The sequence below is a fragment of the Phyllobates terribilis genome, unplaced genomic scaffold, assembly GCF_046119375.1.
Source record: "Phyllobates terribilis strain yellow unplaced genomic scaffold, ASM4611937v1 Scaffold_2__4_contigs__length_985480577, whole genome shotgun sequence".
Taxonomy (NCBI): Eukaryota; Metazoa; Chordata; class Amphibia; order Anura; family Dendrobatidae; genus Phyllobates; species Phyllobates terribilis.
This window is the reverse complement of record NW_027362762.1, coordinates 744,740,486-744,764,211: the sequence shown is the minus strand read 5'-3', so window position 1 is coordinate 744,764,211 and position 23,726 is coordinate 744,740,486. Positions and strand designations below refer to the sequence as shown.

Below are 23,726 nucleotides of genomic sequence, written 5' to 3'. Positions count from 1 at the left end.
CTTCTCATGAGCATCTATGCCTCATCTAATGCATCCCAATATTTTATTTGCCTTTGCAGCAGCTGCCTGACACTGGCCACCAAACGTGAGCCTGTCCTCCACCAATCCAGGTCTTTTTCATTGACAGTTTTGCCCAGTGTTTTAGGATTAAGCATATAATAATACATTTTATTTCCTCTGCCCAAGTGCATTACCTTACATTTATCCCCATTAAAGCTCATTTACCATTTATCAGCCCAAGCTTCTAGTTTACGTAGATCCTCCTGTAATATAAAATTGTCCTCCTCTGTATTGATTACCCTGCAGAGTTTAGTGTCATCTGCAAATATTGAAATACTACTCTATGTGTCCCCTACAAGGTCATTAATAAATATGTTTAAAAGAAGCGACCCCCATTTATGATCCCTGTGGTACCCCACTGTTAACTGAGACCCAGTCTGAGTGTGTTCCATTAATAACCACCCTTTGTTTCCTAACACTGAGCCAGTTCTTAACCCACATACATATATTTTCCCTTATCCCCATTGTTCTCATTTTATGTATCAACCTTTTGTGTGGAACTATATCAAGAGCTTTTGAAAAGTCCATATACACAACATCCACTGCATTTCCTTGGTCTAGTCCAGAACTTACCTCTTCATAACAGCTGATCAGATTAGTTTGACAGGAACGGTCCCTCGTAAACCCATGTTGATATTGGGTTATGAGGTTATTCTTCTTCAGATACTCTAGTATAGCATCTTTTAGGAAACCCTCCAGGATTTTACCCACAGTAGAGGTTAAGCTTACCGGCCTATAATTTCCAAGTTCAGTTTTTGTCCCCTTTTTGAATATTGGCGCCACATTTGCTATACGCCAGTCCTGTGGTACAGACCCTGTTATTATGGAATCTTTAAAGATTAAAAATAATAGTCTATCTATGACGTTACTTAATTCCTGCAGTACTCGCGGGTGTATACCATCCGGGCCCAGGGATTTGTCAACTTTAGTGATTTTTAGACGCCGCCGTACTTCCTGCTGGGTTAAGCAAGTGACATTTAATGGAGAATTTTTGTTATCACTGATCATGTATTCTGTCATGCGATTTTCTTGTGTAAATACTGTTGAAAAAAAATCATTTAGCATATTGGCTTTTTCCACATCCTCATCCACTATTTCACCCAGACTATTTTTAAGGGGGCCAACACTATCATTTTTTAGTTTCTTACTATTTATGTAGTTAAAGAATATTTTGGGTTTATTTTTACTTTCTCTGGCAATGAGTCTCTCTGTCTCAATCTTTGCTGCCTTGATTTGGTTTTTACAGAATTTATTTAATTTTCTGTATTTATTTAATGCCTCATCACTACCTACTTGCTTTAGTTCTCTAAATGCTTTGTTTTTGTCACTTATTGCGGCCCTTACAGCTCTATTTAGCCATAGTGGTTTCCTCCTATTTCTAGCATGTTTATTCCCATAGGGTATATATTGTGCACAGGTCCTATTCAGGATGCTGATAAATGTCTCCCATTTGCTTTGTGTAGCTTTATGTCTCAGGATATCGTCCCAGTTTATTGCACTAAGATCATCTCTCAACCGCTGGAAATTTGCCTTCCTGAAGTTTAGTGTCCTTTTAACCCCTCTACTACACATCTTATTAAAGGATACATGAAAACTTATTATTTTGTGATCCCTATTACCCAAGTGACCCCCAACTCGTATATTTGATATGCGGTCTGGCCTGTTGGTTAATATTAGGTCTAGCAGTGCCCCCCTTCTTGTTGGGTCCTGAACCAGTTGTGAAAGGTAATTGTCTCTCATAGTTGTCAAAAACCTATTACCTTTGCTGGAACTACAGGCTTCTGTTCCCCAATGTATTTCAGGGTAGTTGAAGTCCCCCATAATAATGACTTCTCCTTGAGTCGCTGCTTCATCTATTCGCTTTATGAGGATATTCTCCACTGCTTCCATTATTTTTGGAGACTTGTAACAAACCCCTATCAGTAATTTATTATTTTCCCCCCTCCCCTTATCTCCACCCACAGGGACTCTACATTTTCATTAGATTCACATATATTCTCACGCAAGATGGGTTTTAACCCTTTCGCAACCTTGGGATTTGCCGTTTTTGCATTTTCATTTTTTGCTCCCCTTGTTCCCAGAGCCATAGCGTTTTTATTTTTTGGTCAACATGGCCATGTGATGGCTTATTTTTTGCGGGACGAGTTGTACTTTTCAACGCCATTACTAGTTTTACCATATCGTGTACGGGAAAACGGGAAAAAAATTCCAAGTGCGGTGAAATTGCAAAAAAAGTGCAATACCACAGTTGTTTTTATATATTTTTTTTACCATGTTCACTGAATGCTAAAACTGACCTGCCATTCTTATTCTCCTGGCCATTTCGAGTTCGTAGATACCAAACATGTATAGGCTCTTTTTTATTTAAGTGGTGAAAAAAATTTTCAAAATTTGGTAAAAAAAAAAAAAAAAATAGCGCCATTTTCCGAGACCCGTAGCGTCTCCATTTTTCAGGATCTGGGGCTGGGTAAGGGCTTATGTTTGCGTGCCGGGCTGATGTTTTTATTGATAACATTTTGGGGTATATCCGATGCTTTGATCGCCTATTATTGCAATTTTGCGGCGACCAAAAAACGTAATTCTGGCGTTTAGAATTTTTTTCTCGTTACGCCGTTTACCGATCAGATTAATTCTTTTTTTATATTGATAGATCGGGCGATTCTGAACGCGGCGATACCAAATATGTCTATGTAGGGTTTTTTTAAAATTATTTTATTTTGAATGGGGCGAAAGGGGGGTGATTTAAACTTTTATATTTTTTTCATTTTTTTATATTTTTAAAAACTTTTTTTTTTCAGTTTTTGCTTGCTTCTATAGTCTCCATAGGAGACTAGAAGCAGCAACTGTCCGATCGCCTCTGCTACATACAGGGGATCAGCAGATCCCCTGTATGCAGCAGAAATGGTCCTGTGCTATGAGCGCCGACCACTAGGTGGCGCTCATAGCGACCAGCTCATGACAACAGCAGGCGTCTGCTGCAGACCCTGGGTAGTCATGCCTGCCCATCGGTGACCCGCGATCACGTGACGGGGGTCGCCGATGGGCGGGGCTTAGGACGCGCTTCCCGGAAGCGCGCATTGAATGCCGCTGTCGGAGATTGACAGCGGCATTTAACATGTTAACAGCCGCGGGTGGATCACGATTCCACCCGCGGCTGTTGCGGGCACAAGTCAGCTGTAATAATCAGCTGACATGTGCTCGGTTCAGTGCGGGCTCACCGCCGGAGCCGTCACTGAACTGGGGGATTACAGCCTGTGCGTTCTAATACGTCACAGGCTGTAAAGGGGTTAAGGATGATTTTACATATAAACACACACCACCCCCTCGCTTGTTTGTACGGTCATTTCTGAACAGACTATAGCCCTGTAAATTAACTGCCCAGTCATGGCTCTCGTCCAGCCATGTCTCAGATATCCACACCATGTCATAATTATTTTCCAACAAAATTAATTCTAATTCCTCCATTTTGTTGGTGAGGCTTCTGGCATTAGTGTACATGCATTTTATGTATCTCTCTGTACCTCTATTCCTTCTTACTATATTGTCTGTTCTAACCCCACCCCCAATTTCTTTATTTGTGCCCAGGTCACTATCATCCCCACCTATAAAATGAATACCCCCCCCCAATCCCTAGTTTAAACACTCCTACAACCTTCTAGCCATTTTCTCCCCCAGCACAGCTGCACCCTCCTCATTGAGGTGCAGCCCGTCCCTAGGGTAGAACCTGTAGCCAACTGAGAAGTCAGCCCAGTTCTCCAGGAACCCAAACCCCTCCTTCCTACACCAATTCCTGAGCCACTTATTTATCTCCCTAATCTCCCGTCGCCTCTCTGGCGTGGCACGTGGTACAGGCAGTATTTCAGAGAATACCACCTTGGAGGTCCTTGCTTTAAGCTTGCAGCCTAATTCCCTGAAATCATCTTTAAGGACCTTCCACCTACCTCTAACTTTGTCATTTGTGCCAATGTGCACCATGACCGCTGGGTCCTCACCAGCCCCTCCCAGTAATCTGTCAACCCGATCAGCAATGTGCCGGACTCGAGCGCCAGGTAGGAAGCACACTGTTCGACGATCCCTGTCTTTGTGACAGATGGCCCTATCTGTTCCCCTAATAATTAAGTCCCCCACTACCAGCACATGCCTGGCCTGCCCTGCTCTCCTATTACCCCCCTTACTGGAGCTGACACTCCTCCGGCTTTCAGAGGACATGCCTTGCTGCAGCAGTGCTACCCATGTACTGACACCCCCCTCATCTGCCAACTTTGCTTACTTATTGGGGTGTGCCAGATCAGGACTAGCCTCCCTGGCACTCTTCCTTCTACCCCCCTTCTAACTGTCACCCAGCTAGCTGCATGACTGTCCTGCAGCTCCACACTACCACCCTCCCCCACATCTACCTCAGTGAGCAGCAGACTCCTTTCCATATTGTCTATGGATCTCAGTGTTGCCAGCTGCTCATTTAGATCCAGTACCTGGGCTTCCAAACGCACAACGTGCACACATCTCGCACAGCAGTATGCACCCACGACCGGCTGTTCAAGGATTGCATATATGTGGCAAGATGTACACTGGATAGCATTGTCAATAATGGAGCTCATTTCCTAATGGGGATTGCACTAGACAGAAATGTTAAGTAAAAAGAAATGTAAAGAATTAATAAAATACAGACAGCAATTCAGTCCAAATTCCTCCCTTCCAAACTCCGTGAATCCATAGTCACTGAATCACAAATCACAAACTTACTTCCATTCGCACTTACGCTCCAGTCACGCTTCTAACAGTCGATTTGGATTGGCCGGCCCTAAACGACCGGTTGCATCTGTGACTAGACTATTTAAAAATGGAGTTCAGCAATATTTAATTTTATTATTTTGCTAATTGCAGCAACCATAAGCTGATGATGGCAAACGTTACTAAGAGCATGATATAGCACTGGTAACACATTATAGGGGTAAATAAGGCTTATAAGTTCACTTTAAGCCCAATGAATTAAGAACAATCGCATGCCATATTATGGAGTGATGGTTCTATAAAGCAGACCTGGGCAAACTACAGCCCACGGGCCACATCCAGCTCCATGGCTGTTCCTAAAAAGCCCACGGACTAGGACAGCAAAAGGGCCGGAACAGCGTGCAGAACAAAGACAACAGCAGCGCGCCGGAAGTATGGGGGTGAGGTGAGTAGTGTTTGTTTTTTTGTCATTCATTTGAGAGGGAAATATGTGGGGCCATCATTCTGTGTTTGGGGACTGTGGGTGACCATACTGTGGGGAACATAATAATGTGATGGTGGGTTGTGGGGAATCATACTATGGGGGTCATCAACATGTTGGGGTACTGTGGGATTATCATTTTTGTTGGGGGGGCTGGAGGGAATCATACTGTGGGGGGTCATCATTCTGTATTGCGGGGCTGTGGGTGATGATACTCTGTGGAGGGACAGTGTGGGGATCATCATTTGATGTTTGAGGGCTGTCGGGGGGACATCATTCTGTTTTTGGTGTCTGTGGGAGACAATATTGTGGGATCATCATTCCGCGTGATGGCTGTGGGAGGTCTTACTGTGTTGGGGGTGCTGTGGGGCAATCATATTGTGATGGTGGGTTGTGGGGGATCATACTGTGGGGGTCATAATTCCGTGTTTGAGTGTTGTGGAGGATCATACTGCATAGGAAACATTAGGGACCATCATACTGTGTTAAGGGGCTGTGGGGCCATGATACCATTTGGTGGTTGTGGTGCCCATCATAAGGTGTTAGAAGCTATGGGGGATGATACTGTGAGAGTCATCATTCTGTAGGGAGCTGTAGGGCATCATACTGCGTGGATGTCATCATTCCGTGTGTAGATCCAGTTGGATTAACACGTAAGTGGGCTGTGCTGCTGGAAAAAAACAATTCTTCAGAGATGATGATGAAGAAAAGGCTTTTTATTCACAACGCATTTCAACGCCGTACCGGCATCTTTTTCAAGTGAAAAAAACAAATGTCATTCTGTGTGTGGGATCATACTTTGCTGGTGTCACAGGTTTACCGCGACAGAGAGGAGCCAGAAGACCACAGCGTCTGATTCCTCCTATTTCTGCACTGACTAGAAGCACTTCACCTTCATATTAAGCAGTGCAGGTTTCTTTTGGCAGTGCAGAGGTTAATCTGCTCAGCTGAGAGCTCCTGAAAACTTACCTGCCTTAAGGCAGGCAGCTGTTCACTGCTAGCCACTCCCCTCTCCTATATATTCTGGGCTCTGGCACATAGTCATTGCCAGAGCTAGCTTCATTGCTGCATAGTTAGGAGTTTGGTGGTTTGTTGTTGTTTGATAAGGCGTTTGGTGGATTTGGCTAAGACTGTTGTGTGGTTTTTGTTGTGTGTTAATCCTCTCCTTCTACTACTTTGGTTTTCCCCATCCTCCACTGCCCGGTGTTATCCTCTGTTGTTTGTGTGCAAATATTTGTATGATCTTTATTTTCCTTTATCCCTGTTTGTATTACCTTGTTAGTCTGGTTGGCGTATTGCGATACACTACTACTCCCATCTTCCCTGAGTGGGGGGGAGGAAACAGACTGAGGGTGAATTGAGGAGCTAAGACAAGGTATGTGGCCACGGAGTCTTCACCTTCAGAAGCGTTAGGGACAGAGCGTTAGGGACAGAGAAGGAGCCCCTGGTCCCGGAATACCCGACAACAGAGTCATGACAGTTGGTGGCTGTTAGGGATCAGACTGGTGGGGGATCATACTGTGTGAGGAACTATGTGGACAAACATACTTTGGTGGGCCTATGGAAACTATTACAGTATGCAAGGCCGTGGGGTCATCATACTGTGTTGGGGGGAGTTTGGTCCAGTATACCGTGTGGGGAGCTGTGGGACCATCATACTGGATGTGGAGGCTGTGGGGACATCACACAGTTTTTGGTGTAGCAGTTGATCATAGTACAAAGGCTGAATAACAGGAGCTGTATTATTTACTGCATTTTCTAAACTTTACAAAAATTAGCAATTTATATGATTTTTATCTTTTCAATAATAAGCAATAAAATTAATAGTGATATAAAATAATATGGTCATGTTTATATTTAAAAGAATTAATTTTATTAATTAACGTATTGGTTTGGCCCTCCACAACAGTCATAGTCTTTCATGTGGCCCCTTAACAAAATTAATTGCCCACCCTTGATCTAGAACAGTGGTCCCCAACCTTTTTGACCTTGACAGCCACATTCATTTGAGAGAGGGTCGCGAGCCACATTTCGGTCTAAGAGAGACTCATAGAACTACATACAGCTCCCACCCCCTCACAGTAGCGACAGAGCCCCCACTACTGGTATAATGACAGCCAAAGCTGTTCCACAGAAATCACACTGAGGCACTACACCAAGATCCAGAGCTTCCTACAATATCTCCATTCAGTATTTTTCCATTAATCAATCCCACCACACTGATGCATCCAGATTCAAACACCTTCTCTGACAGGTAACATCAGGTAGGTCTCCAGCTTACCATACTTAAATTATCTCCAAACCCCCAGGTCAGAATCTGCACATTCAGATCTGCTCTTTTGTGTATGGCTACTCACAATATTCACCATATGGAGACCTGCTCTTCAGTTGTTTGTTCTTGTAGTTGTTTGCTAGACCTGGTGCTAATGGCCCAAGCTGGCAGGCAGCCACGAGCCACACATGATGGACTCACGAGCCACATGTGGCTCCCAAGCCACAGGTAGGGGACCCCTGATCTAGAGAATAAAACACTGCTCAATAGCAAACAAGGTATAAGTGTGTAGCCGTACAATTTTGTAGCTCACAATTTTGCTCTGCAGATGTGAACCTAATAATTCAAATGCCAGTAGTTACAAAAAAATAAAAAAGCACAACAGTACAAACCCTGAGGAATTCCACTGTTTTTCATTTCAGGTTCTACTACTTGAATTGTGTCATCCTCTAAGTAGAAATATATTTTACACTTCCGGACACGGGAAACTTCTTCTCTCCTCTGATGAACGTCCTCTTCAAAATATGACTCAAATGATAACACCTGAAATAAAGTAAAATAATAAAATGAAATAATAAAATAATATGACATTATTTAAAAAAGGAATTTAATGATTAAGTTTAGTAGAATGTAGCATGTTAGCAAATCTTAACAATATGTATAAGTTATTAAGGAGGTTTTCCACTTTTCAGTACCATAATATAAAGATATCAAGACTACACACCTCAACATTGAAATTGCAATATCAAGAAGGAAAATTCATGGCATTATGGAAATCATAAAATTGATAGACATGGTAATGATATGCAAATGATGAAAAACTGGAAACACATTTTTTTTTAAACATCGCGATTCATTTAGTACGGAGTAAAAAGTCAGAAAGAGTTCATATAGAAGGCTCTTGTGGTTACCCAGAATTTGTACAATATAAGTTCAGTATCAATCACCCTTTGTAAATAAGAATACACATATACACCAATGGTTATGTGTCTTTTATTAGGGGTCTCTTAGGTATGATTTTAGGAATCTTGATCAGAGTATATTGTTTCCTGAAGAGTTACATACTAGGGATGATGATACGTGTACAGACATTAGGACGTAAAGGTGGGTTGTGATCTGGGTTTTTTTGCGGGTCATATTATCCTTAGTTTATCTATTTAGACTGGAGTTTCATTTTGACTTCTCAATTATTTCCTTTTTGCTAGTCATTTCCTGATGTAGATACTTTGTTTATCGGGTTATAAATGACTTGAGTGCACTGTATGAAGCATGTCATTTTTGTTGTCTATGAATATGGTTTATAATAAGTTACGTTTTACAATATTAATCCCCTTTTCAGTGAGTCTAGAAAAGCAATGTCGGACACCACAAAACAAGCAAATTTGACTCTTAGGTTGCTCTCATCATACATAGAAGGGAACAACCTATACAAACCTGTTTGTCAAAAGCAACCCAAGATGGAGCATCGCTGCCCATTCCTCTGGGGAAAACACTAAACTTAGGCTTTAACTTCTGTCCAAGAAGCCGTTCTCCTCCGATCCCTGGCTTGTCTTCATCCAGCAACAAGGAGACATCATTGGAGTAACCAAAATGTTGTGATTTATGAAACCTCTCTTTTCCAAGCTGAAAACATAAATTATATATTAAAATCAACAGACTATTACCTATTCTCTATGTGACTATAAAAACACAGTTATAAGCTTGTCTTTTCTTACATTCCAACTTTGGATTCTAAATATTTCTTATAAACAATATACCAACATTTGATATCAATTTAATGTGTTATTTTGACTACAGTTCGGCATTTTTGTTTCTGTTCGGTATAATGCAACCGCATATAACATTACATTTTAATGATGGCTTTTCCCAAGAGCTGTAACATGATCTGGCTCCTGGGGCAGGAGATATGAGCAGCAAGCATTGTTCTTACTTATTGGATTGCAAGGGCCCAGAAACTTAGAGTACATAATCAGAAAACAGGTAAATCAGATAAAAGCACAGGTACTGTGACAGAACCACCATTTGCCCTACTTCATTTGGGTGATTATTGAGATTTTCATACACTATTATTTTGCTGGATGCATCATTTAAAGAGGACCTATCACCTTCACACATATTAGCATATATCATAGTAAGGAGACTGTATGTATAAATAAACCACATTTGAAAGCATAATATCTGTGAATAGAAAAATTATGTTCAGAGAATCACAGTTCATCGACGCGGCCATCTTGGGATTGGCAGCTCAGCACAGCATGTATTACCCATATATATATATTTAATACTTTGGCTTGGAATAAACAACTTTTCTGTGAAACAAGTGCTGCCTTTTTTTATTTTTGTACTTTGACATCCAATCGTCACCCGCATTTTGTGGATTAGTGCTGCTTTGCTATTTTTCTGTTTTTATTCTTCTACACACATATACTTTACACTGAGCAGTTATTTGTAGGGAAAGATATATATTAATATCCCTAGAATTTATTGTGCCATTGTTAGTATTGTCAGTATTTCTCAGCATATAGAGTATAGTCACAATCACAGTGTTGATCAGGACGCACACTGACTGCTCAGCGCTGGGCTTGTATAGGGATTTGGTTAGTCTGCACCCTGGCTAGAACTGTGCTAATACTGTATATGCGGAGCTCTGCTGACAGGAATAAATGGTGTCTACTGCATGGAATAAGCAGTACCATTCCATGGGGCTAGAGACTGACTACGGCTGGGGTCACACGAGCATATAACACAGCCGAGTGCTGCGCGATAAAACATCACATAGCACTCGGACCAGTGTTACACTATGAGGCAGTGCACATCTGCGATTTTCTCATTCCGATTCGGCATAAATGAACAATTGCAGCTTGCTGCGATTGGCAGTGTGACTCGGTCCACACGCACCAATACAAGTCTATGGGTGCCTGTGAACCATCAGACTGCACTCGCATGTCATCCCAGTGCAGCCCGATATACACTGAGACAGGCCATGGAGGAGGAGAAATTACTTTCTCCGTCTCCTACTCACCTGTGCTGTGATTCGCTCATACGAGAAAATTGGAGCACAGAGCACTGACACTCAGCTCAAGCTCGCACTCTTGTGTGATTCCAGCCTTATGCACTGACTACTGCAATTCTGATGAGCACTCGGTGCTGGACTGAAAGGTGGAATCCATCTACCAGCCCAGCTTTGACCAGTGTAACAAGGACTGAGCATTGCTCAGCATATGCAGTATAGGTACACAGTGCTAGTCAGGGTGCAAACTGACTGACTGCTGCAATAATAAAGACTTCTCAGTGCTGGGCTTGTGGAGGGATTCCCTGAGCGAATCTCTCTACCAGTCCACTGCTGAGTGCTTATCGACACAGCAGTCAGCCTGCACCCTGGTCGACACTGTGAGAGCACTAAAACTGTATATGCCAAGTGCTTCTGACAGGAATAAGTGGTATCTTCAAATTATAAGCGGCGCTGCCTCCTGGTGCAAGGAACTGACAGCTGCATTGCTTATTCTTCTGACTAGTGCTCAGCAGTCAATACATTAGTCAGTATGTCCCTTGCCCTAGAGCAGGGGTCTCAAACTCGGCTGGGTATATGGGCCGCACATGGAAAAAATTTGAATTTGGGGGGCCGCATTCTTTGTTCAATGTGACATTTTTAGTGATACCATTTTTTTTTGTATACACCTTTTGAACATTTTTGCCGTGTTTATTTTTTTATAGCTTGGGTCGTTATGGATGTGGCGATAATAAACGTGCACTTTTTTGTGTTTACTTTAGTTTACATATAAAACAGCATTTTTAGTGCCCAATATTTTTTCATGCTTTATTTTTATTTTTTTTATTTTTACAATTTTGTTTCCCCCAATTGGCCACATACAGTAATATTGTCATATAGTAATAATGGCAAACATCTTGTAGTAATGTTCCCCATCCAAGTCCCCATCTTGTACTAATGTGCCCCATCCAGGTCCCCATCCTGTGGCTATGTGCCCCATCCAGGTCCCCATCTTGTGGCTATGTGCCCCATCCAGGTCTCCATCTTGTGCCTATGTACCCCATCCAGCTCCCCATCCTGTGGCTATGTGCCCCATCCAGGTCCCCATCCTGTGGCTATGTGACCCATTCAGGTCCCCATCTTGTGGCTATGTACCCCATCCAGGTCCCCATCCTGTGGCTATTTGCCCCATCCAGGTCCCCATCTTGTGGCTTTGTGCCCCATCCAGGTCCCCATCTTGTGGCTATGTGCCCCATCCAGGTCCCCATCTTGTAGCTCTGTGCCCCATCCAGGTCCCCATCTTGTGGCTCTGTGCCCCATCCAGGTCCCCATCTTGTGGCTCTGTGCCCCATCCAGGTGCCCATCTTGTGGCTCTGTGCCCCATCCAGGTACCCATCTTGTGGCTATGTGCCCCATCCAGGTCCCCATCTTGTGACTATGTGCCCCATCCAGGTCCCCATCTTGTGGCTATGTGCCCCCTGTGCTGTTCTTCACACACATAAAATAGAAAAAAAAAGATGATTCTCACCTGTCCTCCGTTCCCTCGGCGGCCTTCCTGCAGATGTGGCCCGCAGGCACCACAAAGTCAGACCCCTTGACGATCCCGACCTGGTCCAGGAGGAGCCGCTGACAGCAGCGCTGCATTGCCGCACAGAGATTGTCTCCCAGCACAGCATTTCCAATGCCAGCCACCCGCCAATCAGAGGCCAGCAGCTAACATCTGCGTATGGCAATGACGTCATACTCGCTGCGCCGACACGCAGATATCAGCTGCTGGCCTCTGATTGGCCGGCGGCTGGCATTGGAAATGCTGTGCTGGGAGACGGTTCCTCCTGGACCTGGTCAAGATCATCAAGGGGTCTGTGCCTGCGGGCCGCATAAAGCAGCCTCAGGGGCCGCATGCGGCCCGCGGGCCGCGTGTTTGAGACCCCTGCCCTAGAGAGTGGCACAGCTTACCCCATGTAGTAAACATCATGTATCCCTACCTGAACGTCAGAAGCACTCAGCATATACAGTATTATCAATATCACAGTGCCGGCCGGAGTGCAGACTGACTGACAGCTGCATTGATGATGAGCGTTCGGCACTGGGCTTTTAATGGGATTTCTCCATGGAAATCAGTCTACAAGTCCAGTGCTGAGCGCTACTCATAACAACTAGTAACAATGCTAAAAATTGCAGGCATTTGCCAAGTGAGTATTGGTTTTTTTTTTTAATTATTTTATATTTTTTCTTGTCCTCCTACTAGTTTTTAACGCCTTCCCAACATATGATGTACAGTTACTTCATAGGTCGGGTTCTTGACTTTGATGCAGGCTTGCATCATCTGCCATCATCTGCCTTTACCAGCCAGGGGTGGCGTGGAGCTCTGAACATGGCTGTTAACATGTTAAATACCGCTGTCAATTTCTGACAGCGGCATTTAACATGCACGGGCAGGGGAGCACGTCATTCCACGCGTCCATTGGCATGTCCGTGACATGATCACGGGGTGCTGATGGATTGCCATGACAGCTGGGGGTCTGCTGAAGACCTCCGTGTTTGTCATGACGATTCTCCTGTGAAAGCCAGCATTTATAGGAGACTGTGATTTTGCACTGCTATGTATAGTACATGTGATCGAATGATTGCAGCCTCAAGTCCCCTAAGGGGGCTAACAAATGCTGGGCAACCTCTTTAATAAATACCACAAACAACGCACACATAGATATAAATGTAAAGTGTATGTTTATTTATAGATTGAGATTGCATATCGAGAGAAATACGCACATCCATATTATATATGTCTGTATATACAGTACAGACCAAAAGTTTGGACACACCTTCTCATTTAAAGATTTTCATGACTTTGAAAATTGTACATTCACACTGAAGGCATCAAAACTATGAATTAACACATGTGGAATTATATACTTAACAAAAAAGTGTGAAACAACTGAAAATATGTCTTATATTCTAGGTTCTTCAAAGTAGCCACCCTTTGCTTTGATGACTGCTTTGCACACTCTTGGCATTCTCTTGATGAGCTTCAAGAGGTAGTCACCGGAAATGGTCTTCCAACAATCTTGAAGGAGATGCTTAGCACTTGTTGGCCCTTTTGCCTTCACTCTGCGGTCCAGCTCACCCCAAACCATCTCGATTGGGTTCAGGTCTGGTGACTGTGGAGGCCAGGTCATCTGGCGTAGCACCCCATCACTCTCCTTTTTGGTCAAATAGCCCTTACACTGCCTGGAGGTGTGTTTGGGGTCATTGTCCTGTTGAAAAATAAATGATGGTCCAACTAAACGCAAACCGGATGGAATAGCATGCCGCTGCAAGATGCTGTTGTAGCCATGCTGGTTTAGTATGCCTTCAATTTTGAATAAATCTCCAACAGTGTCACCAGCAAAGCACCCCCACACCATCACATCTCCTCCTCCATGCTTCACGGTGGGAACCAGGCATGTAGAGTCCATCCATTCACCTTTTCTGCGCTGCGCAAAGACACGGTTGTTGGAACCAAAGATCTCAAATTTGGACTTATCAGACCAAAGCACAGATTTCCACTGGTCTAATGTCCATTCCTTGTGTTATTTAGCCCAAACAAGTGTTTTCTGCTTGTTGCCTGTCCTTAGCAGTGGTTTTCTAGCAGTTATTTTACCATGAAGGCCTGCTGCTCAAAGTCTCCTCTTAAGGCTGTGTGCACACGATGCGATTTTAATGCAGCGTTTTTGCAGCTGCGAAAACGCATTAAAAACGCATTAAAAACGCATGGTAGAAGGGTAGCAATGGTCCCCAATGATAATCCACATGTGCTGTGCCCATGCTGCGGATTTTTCCGCAGCGTTTATGCTGCGCTCAAAAATCCGCAGCATGTCCATTAATTTTGCGGAAACGCGCCAATGACTTTCATTAGACAGCATGGATTAAGCATCACTGTATATGTAGATGCGTAATCCATGCGTTCTAATGTGCGGATGGTACGCGGGTGTGGAGGAGAGGAGAGTCTCATCCACACCCAGGTACCATTAAAAAAGCTGTAAAAAAAGAATAAAATAAAAAATAAATGTATACTTACCTTCTGTCGGCCCGCGCACCGCTCCTGCTTGGGTCCCGGCACTTTGCAGTGAGTTGAAGGACCTGCGCTGACGTCAGAGTCATGTGACGGGTCACGTGACGCTGACGTCGGCAGGTCTTTCAATTCAATGTTGCCGGCAAGGGAGAACGGTAAAGTATACATTTATTTTTTATTTTTACCACTCTCTCGGGTCACACTATATAAATCCATGCCGGTTGCATGCTAGGTTGTGACCTAGTTGTCAAGCACTTTCCAGGTGATGCTAAAATCGCCTGGAAAGCGCTTGTCAATCCACATGCGGAAACGCATGTGGAAACGCATGTGAATCCGCATGTATTCCGCAGGAAAAACGCATGCACAATCTGCATGCGTTTTTTCTGCCAGGGAGATGCAGAAATGATGCAGAAATTTTCTGTTTCATTTCTGCACCGTGTGCACATACCCTTACAGTTGTTGAAGAGAATTCTGTGTGGCATTGACCTGGTCTCTAATCTGAGCTGCTGTTAACCTGCGATTTCTAAGGCTGGTGACTCGGATAAACTTATCCTCAGAAGCAGAGGTGACTCTTGGTCTTCCTTTCCTGGGGCAGTCCTCATGTGAGCCAGTTTCTTTGTAGCGCTTGATGGTTTTTGCAACTGCACTTGGGGACACTTTCAAAGTTTTCCCAATTTTTCGGACTGACTGACCTTCATTTCTTAAAGTAATGATGGCCACTCGTTTTTCTTTGCTTAGCTGCTTTTTTCTTGCCATAATGCAAATTCTAACAGTCTATTCAGTAGGACTATCAGCTGTGTATCCACCAGACTTCTGCAAAACACAACTGATGGTCCCAACCCCATTTATAAGGCAAGAAATCCCACTTATTAAACCTGACAGGGCACACCTGTGAAGTGAAAACCATTTCAGGTGACTACCTCTTGAAGCTCATCAAGAGAATGCCAAGAGTGTGCAAAGCAGTCATCAAAGCAAAAGGTGGCTACTTTGAAGAACCTAGAATATAAGACATATTTTCAGTTGTTTCACACTTTTTTGTTAAGCATATAATTCCACATTGTAACATACCTGGCGGCGTCCTTGCATAGTGGTCCATCTCCCACTGTGCAGGAGCGCGCACTTGATCTCCTGTCCAGAATGTCTCTCTGGCTTCCCTCCATGCTGTCTGTTTGTGTCTGTCTCTGCTGCTTAAGGGCGGCGCCCGATCACTTCCTGCTTTTTGTACCTGCTGTGGGTCACACCCCTTGTGCGTCCTCAGCCTATTGCTGTCTGACACTTGGTATATAGCTCAGCAGCTCCCTTCTATCCCTGCCTGAGCATAGTGTTTCCTTCAGTGTGTGCTTGCACTCTGAAGGTGCCAGGTCCCGTCTTTGTTTCCTTGTCTGCCTTTCCTGGAGGCTGTATTTCCAGGCCTGTCTGAACTGAGTCCTGTATTTCTCCTGCTTTGCGGTATTAGTTCCCGTGTCTGAACTAAGTCCTGTATGTCTCCTGCTTTTTGTATCAGTTCCCGTGTCTGAACTGAGTCCTGTATGTCTCCTGCTTTTTGTATCAGTTCCCGTGTCTGAACTGAGTCCTGTATGTCTCCTGCTTTTTGTATCAGTTCCCGTGTCTGAACTGAGTCCTGTATGTCTCCTGCTTTGCGGTATCAGCTCCCGTGTCTGAACTGTGTCCTGTATGTCTCCTGCTTTGCGGTATTAGTTCCCGTGTCTGAACTAAGTCCTGTATGTCTCCTGCTTTGCGGTATTAGTTCCCGTGTCTGAACTGAGTCCTTTCTGTGTTCTCTTGTCTGTCCTGTCTGAACACGCTCCTTGCCTGTTCGTTCCGCCTTCTAGTGGCCGATTTCCTAGACCCGCTCCTGTGTCTGGTCTGTCCTGTCTGAACACGCTCCTTGCCTGTTCGTTCCGCCTTCTAGTGGCCGATTTCCTAGACCCGCTCCTGTGTCTGGTCTGTCCTGTCTGAACACGCTCCTTGCCTGTTCGTTCCGCCTCTCTGGGGGCCGTATTCCCAGACCCGCTCCTGTATCCCTCTGCAGTGTCGGTCTCCTCCGTACACTCAGTTCCAGTCTGAACTCTCTCCTGTCCTTTACCTGTTTTGCCTCTATGTCCGTTCCCTTCCTTTTTCTGCAGAGTCTGAACTCGTACCTAACTCCTGCTTGTTGTCTCTGCAAGTACTGTGTGAGTATCTGGCTCTGTCTTTCCCTTCCTGTCTGTTCCGTGTGAACAGAGCCCTGTCCTCCCTGCTCAGCCTTGTCTGCACTCTAGCTGTGCTTGCCTGTAACCCTCTGCCTGTATTGTTCTTGAGTCCCGGTGTGTACTGGGTCCTATCCCGCCTGTGTTCCTACCTGCTAGTGCCTCCCTGTCTGCACTCTAGCTGTGCTTGCCTTTACCCCCCTGCCTGCATACCCGCCTGCCTGCATACCAGTCGTGCCTGCCTATACCCACCAGTCTGTGTGCCAGCCTACCAGCCTGTTCCTGTATTCCCCTGTGTGGGTCAACAGCCGTGTCCGGGGTCTGTCCTGGAGTAGCACCTGGTCCCTCTGCTCGGTTCCTCCTTGGTGCACTGGCGTCGTATGCCGTCGTGCGACCCTGGTCGGATCGGGTGAATACTTAGTCACGCCCCTCCAGGCATTCACTCTCCGGCACGGTCCAGTGGAATCACTACCAATCACACGCACACGCCGCTTAGCCCGGGCGTGTGCATAACAGCATGCTCAGGCCATGGTTCCCGTTGAGCCCCACGGCCTTCGCCCTCTGAGAAGTTTTCCAGCGAATATATGCATTAAAATAAATAAATAAATTTTTTTTATCTTAGCTGAGTTCCAGGCGAGATTACGCACCGTCCAGATGGATCTATCAGCTCTCGTTCCTGCGGATCCGCCACGTTACTATGGGGATCCAAGACAGTGTCGTGCATTTGTGGAGCAATGCATGCTACACTTTAAGGCCTACCCTCTCTACTTTCCTTCCGATTGGGCTAAAGTGGCCTTTATGATGTCTTACCTGGCGGGTGATGCCTTGGAATGGATCAACCCCCTATATGAAACACAGGATCCGATCCTCCGGGACCTAATGGCCTTCCTGGTGGCCTTTCTAATGGTCTTCGATGATCCTAACCCGGAGGCTCCTGCTGAAGCTTCACCTCCCAATATCCCGGAGCAGCCCCGATGGGTAATGTGTGTGGGTAGCGCAATAGTCCTCCAGCCCAATGAGACTACTGCCCACCCAGAATCCTCACAGGGTGACTACGCTTTCCGGAATACTTCTCTCAACCTCAAGAGGCAGTCCAGACGTGCTAGACGTAGAGGCAAGCCGTCACGCCAGGGTCTGTCCTCCCTGAGACCTCCTGACCCCAACCTTGAAGTCCCTACTGAAGCTTCATCTCCCTGTATCCCGGAGAAACCCCAATGGGTAATGTGCGTGGGTAGTGCACCAGTTCTCCTGCCCGAAGAGACTTCTGCCCATCCAGACTCCACACAGGAGAACTTCCTGCACCCGGCATCAGATGCTTCTCTCTCTTTAACCGGTGTGCATGTCCAAGGATGCTCCAAAGCTGTGGTTACCTCTGAGTCTGTGCACCTCTACTACCTGGCAGAGGATCCCCGGTTGCCTCCTGAATCCTCCGGGATACCACTCGATGACAAATGGAGAGAGACTTCTCTACACCCGGTACTCAATACTTTGTCCGCTTCGTCCTGTGAGCCTGACAATGGGTACCCCAAAGTGGTAGTTACCTCCGAGTCTCTACACCCCTCCGACCAGGCGGAGGATCTCCAGTTGTCTCCTGAACCCTTCGGGGTGCTACCTGGTAGCGAAAGGACAGAGACTCTCCTATACTCTGTACCTGATACCTCGCTCGCTTCGTTCAGTGAGTCCAACCTAGTGTACTCCGAAGCAGAGGTTACTCCTGAGTCTCTACACCCCTCCGACCAGGCGGAGGACCTCCAGTTGTGTTCAGAATCCTTCGGGGTGCCACCTGGTGGTGAATGGACAGAGACTTTCCTATATCCTGTACCTGATACCTCGCTCGCTTCGTCCAGTGAGTCCAACCTAGTGTACTCCGAAGCAGAGGTTACTCCCGAGTCTCTACACCCCTCCGACCAGGCGGAGGACCTCCAGTTGTGTTCAGAACCCTTCGGGGTGCCACCTGGTGGTGAATGGACAGAGACTTTCCTATACTCGGTACCCGATACCTCGCCTGCTTCCTCCAGTGAGTCCGACCTAGTGTACTCTGAAGCAGTTGTTTTCTCTGAGCCTCTGCACTCTTCTGACCCGGCGGAGGACCTCCAGTTGTTTCCTGAATCCTCCGGGGTACCACCAGATAACAAAGAGACAGTGACTTTTCCTCATTATGTACCTGATAACCCGTCTATTTTTTCCTGTGAGCTTGACAAGATGTACCTCGAAGCAGAGATTACCCTCAAGTCTCTGTCCCCCTCCAACCCAGTGAACGACTGGTCCTCGAATTCCCTGCGGAAGATTCTGGCAGGCCTGAAGAAGAGGGGGCGTAAGGGGGGAGGTACTGTAACATACCTGGCGGCGTCCTTGCATAGTGGTCCATCTCCCACTGTGCAGGAGCGCGCACTTGATCTCCTGTCCAGAATGTCTCTCTGGCTTCCCTCCATGCTGTCTGTTTGTGTCTGTCTCTGCTGCTTAAGGGCGGCGCCCGATCACTTCCTGCTTTTTGTACCTGCTGTGGGTCACACCCCTTGTGCGCCCTCAGCCTATTGCTGTCTGACACTTGGTATATAGCTCAGCAGCTCCCTTCTATCCCTGCCTGAGCATAGTGTTTCCTTCAGTGTGTGCTTGCACTCTGAAGGTGCCAGGTCCCGTCTTTGTTTCCTTGTCTGCCTTTCCTGGAGGCTGTATTTCCAGGCCTGTCTGAACTGAGTCCTGTATTTCTCCTGCTTTGCGGTATTAGTTCCCGTGTCTGAACTAAGTCCTGTATGTCTCCTGCTTTTTGTATCAGTTCCCGTGTCTGAACTGAGTCCTGTATGTCTCCTGCTTTTTGTATCAGTTCCCGTGTCTGAACTGAGTCCTGTATGTCTCCTGCTTTTTGTATCAGTTCCCGTGTCTGAACTGAGTCCTGTATGTCTCCTGCTTTGCGGTATCAGCTCCCGTGTCTGAACTGTGTCCTGTATGTCTCCTGCTTTGCGGTATTAGTTCCCGTGTCTGAACTAAGTCCTGTATGTCTCCTGCTTTGCGGTATTAGTTCCCGTGTCTGAACTGAGTCCTTTCTGTGTTCTCTTGTCTGTCCTGTCTGAACACGCTCCTTGCCTGTTCGTTCCGCCTCTCTGGGGGCCGTATTCCCAGACCCGCTCCTGTATCCCTCTGCAGTGTCGGTCTCCTCCGTACACTCAGTTCCAGTCTGAACTCTCTCCTGTCCTTTACCTGTTTTGCCTCTATGTCCGTTCCCTTCCTTTTTCTGCAGAGTCTGAACTCGTACCTAACTCCTGCTTGTTGTCTCTGCAAGTACTGTGTGAGTATCTGGCTCTGTCTTTCCCTTCCTGTCTGTTCCATGTGAACAGAGCCCTGTCCTCCCTGCTCAGCCTTGTCTGCACTCTAGCTGTGCTTGCCTGTAACCCTCTGCCTGTATTGTTCTTGAGTCCCGGTGTGTACTGGGTCCTATCCCGCCTGTGTTCCTACCTGCTAGTGCCTCCCTGTCTGCACTCTAGCTGTGCTTGCCTTTACCCCCCTGCCTGCATACCCGCCTGCCTGCATACCAGTCGTGCCTGCCTATACCCACCAGTCTGTGTGCCAGCCTACCAGCCTGTTCCTGTATTCCCCTGTGTGGGTCAACAGCCGTGTCTGGGGTCTGTCCTGGAGTAGCACCTGGTCCCTCTGCTCGGTTCCTCCTTGGTGCACTGGCGTCGTATGCCGTCGTGCGACCCTGGTCGGATCGGGTGAATACTTAGTCACGCCCCTCCAGGCATTCACTCTCCGGCACGGTCCAGTGGAATCACTACCAATCACACGCACACGCCGCTTAGCCCGGGCGTGTGCATAACACACATGTGTTAATTCATAGTTTTGATGCCTTCAGTGTGAATGTACAATTTTCATAGTCATGAAAATACAGAAAAATCTTTAAATGAGAAGGTGTGTCCAAACTTTTGGTCTGTACTGTATGTGTTTATATATATTAACAAATGCAGATGTAATCAATAAATATCTATATACATGTCTGTGTACAGTATATACTATTCTGAAAGTGCACAGCTGCTAACTAGTGCAGCACAGTAGGGCTTTCACAGCAGAGGTGATAGCTTCTGTGTTCTTCTGCTCCACTCATTCATCATCTATCTTGCAGGGACTGCAGCCCCTCCTCCATAGAAGTCCTGCTCCTACATAACACATACTGCACCCATACAACACATCCCCTCTTCTGCACTTACACCAGATACCTGCTCCCTGTAGCTGTATGAGTTCAGTGGAGGAGGGGGGGAGGCAGCTGTACACAGACACAATGCATGTAGCAGCCCTGTGCAGAAGTCATCACCTCTCCTGTGTTCCACTTGTGTCCACACTTCTAATCAGATGGCTGCTGATTTTCACTTCTTTCTCCATTTACAGAGCAGGACTGGGTGATGAGATTCAAAGTCTCAGCCAGCACTGGGGTAGAGATAAGCAGCTATTTCAGCACATAACTCAGTTTCCTTGATGCTAGGCATCAGCAGAGCAGGGCACAGTGGGAATTCCCCTGGCTGGAGGCGACTTCTAAGTGCCCACAATGCAGAAATGCTGCAGATTTTTTCCCCATCTCCCTGGCAGGAAAAACGTATGCGGATTTTACATGCGTTTTTCCTCCCAGGTAGAAGCGTTTGTGAAGCGTATTTGCATGCATTTCTGCATGCGGGTTATCAAGCGCTTTTCCAAGCGATTTTAGCATCACTTGGAAAAGTGCTTGACAACTTGGTCACACTATATAAATCCATGCAATCGGCATGGATTTATAGTAGTGTGACCAAGTTAAAAAAAAAAAGAGTAAGAATGGTAAAAAATAATAAAAAAAAAGATTATACTCACCTTCCGATGTTCTCCCGGTGTTTTCTCCACTGCGTCCGGTGTTTTGGGCGGCTCGCGGTGGTGTGAAGGTCCTGCGGTGACGTCATTGAGTCATGTGACAGGTCACATGACTCAATAACGTCATGGCAGGTCCTTCACAACACCGCAACCCATACAGCAGACCAGACGGAGGGGAGAAAACACCGGGAGGACATCGGAAGGTGAGTATAAGCTTTTTTTTTTTATTTTAAATTCTTTTTTTAACAGGTTCTATGGTACCCAGGTCTGGATGAGACTCTCCTCTCCTCCAGACCTGGGTACCATCCGCACATTGAACCGTGTGATATCCGCATGTACAGATGTAGTCATGCGGATGTCACGCGGTCCAAAGGCGGCGATTACGCTGCGTGTCCGCAAAATTAATGGACATGCTGCATATTTTTCCGCAATGATAATCCGCAGCGGAAATTTCCGCAGCATGTGCACAGCACATGCGGATTATCATTGGGGACCATGGGGCACGTATTACCAAGCGTTTTTTAAGCGTTTTCGCTGCGGAAATTCCGCGGCAAAACGCATAGTGGGCACGCAGCCTGAGAGGCTTGTGCCATAAAGATGAGTTTTTCTCGGGTTTGGTGTATGCTTTGCTTATGAGTTTTTGTGACATTGTTAATAATATTGCATCAGCTTTTAAAATAAATAATAAAAATTTTAGTGATAGACTCCATTAATGCAAACCTATCAGCACAAAAACATGAATGTTCAAACCAAACACAGCTCAAAAAGGTCTGCTTTTTTCTCCACTGCTCGACACTTATTCACATTTGCGTAATTTGATATATGGTAAGGTTTTTATACTAGAGGTTATGACCGTCCCAAATAGGGTCATCTTGACGCAGTGGGGTGGCTTTTACATTTTTTATTCTAAATTGTCTTAACTAAGTACCTTATTTACGTTCATGCACTATTGCAATTTATGTATTTATTTACTGCAGGTATTTGCTCATTTTGTTTTTATCTTAGGTTTTTTCTCTGCTTAAGGATAGGCTAACAGAACCATATTTTTGGTCCAAGTGCTGTCCATTAAAGAACAGACAGCACACGGACATCAGTCAAATCAATGTTATTCAATGGGCCAGTGCTGATGAGTAGTGATGAGCGAGCACTAAAATGCTCGGGTGCTCGAAGCTCGGGTCGAGCACATTGGAATACTCAGGTGCTCGACCCGAGCTACGAGCCCAAAGTAAGTCTATGAGAAACTCAAGCATTTTTCTGGCGGTCCCCCCCCCGGCGGTCTGCAGAAGGTCAAAAATTGCCCAAATCGATGGGAACAGTGCTCAATTAAATGTCAGGCAGGCAGAATATATAGGCAGACAGGCAGACAGGGTATATAGGAGGGTGCATGAAAAACATAGCAGGGCACTTGGAACACACTAGTGCCCTCCGATTTTCATGCAACCGTCTCTTTAAAAAAGCCTGCCGGCAATTCATCAGCGGCATACATCGGTACCTGACAATTTAGAACAGAAAGAATAGAGCATCACACATAGATTAGATAGATAGAAACATGTCAGTCACATATATAATAAGTACAGCGACAGTGTTGGTTACTGTACTTGTCATTTAGTGTTAAAATAAAGGATTTATTAAAAAAAAAAAATGGCGTGGGGTTCCCTGTAATTTTAGTCTCTAGCGGAGGTTAAGCAGACGGCTGGGGCAGATGTTTGAAGCCTGGGAAGGGGGTAATACCCATGGAGCTTCCCAATCTACTAATATCAGCCCCCAGCTGAATACCTAGCCTTTACTAGCTATTAAAATGGGGGACCCAAAAAAAACCATCAACCCCAGCCCTATTACCCCACTGCCACCGCTACAGGGGAGTGAGAAGAGCGAGGCTAAGTGCCAGAATTGGGGGGCCAATATTGCCAATATTCATGGCACTCTTCCTGGGCTATTAATATCAGCCCCCAGCTGTCTGCCTAGCCTTTGATAGCTATTAAAATAGGGGGGACCCCACGTCATTTTTTGTTTGGGTCCCCCATTTTAATAGCTAGTAAAGGCTAGGTATTCAGCTGGGGTCTGATATTAGTAGCCTGGGAAGCTCCGTGGGTATTACCCCCTTCCCAGGCTTCAAACATCTG

General features: G+C 45.8%; 1 protein-coding gene across 2 annotated transcripts in view; it reads right to left on the bottom strand.

Annotated features, from left to right (window-relative positions):
- The window catches only part of EFHC2 (EF-hand domain containing 2), a 140,464-nt gene that overhangs the window by 99,086 nt on the left and 17,652 nt on the right, over positions 1 to 23,726 (bottom strand). For both annotated transcript variants that reach the window (XM_073667242.1, XM_073667243.1), the window contains exons 2-3: positions 8,979 to 9,167; positions 7,937 to 8,087 (exon numbers count right to left, since the gene is read on the bottom strand). In XM_073667242.1, the coding sequence (XP_073523343.1) occupies positions 7,937 to 8,087; positions 8,979 to 9,167 (340 nt within the window). The remainder of the gene's footprint in view (positions 1 to 7,936; positions 8,088 to 8,978; positions 9,168 to 23,726) is intronic.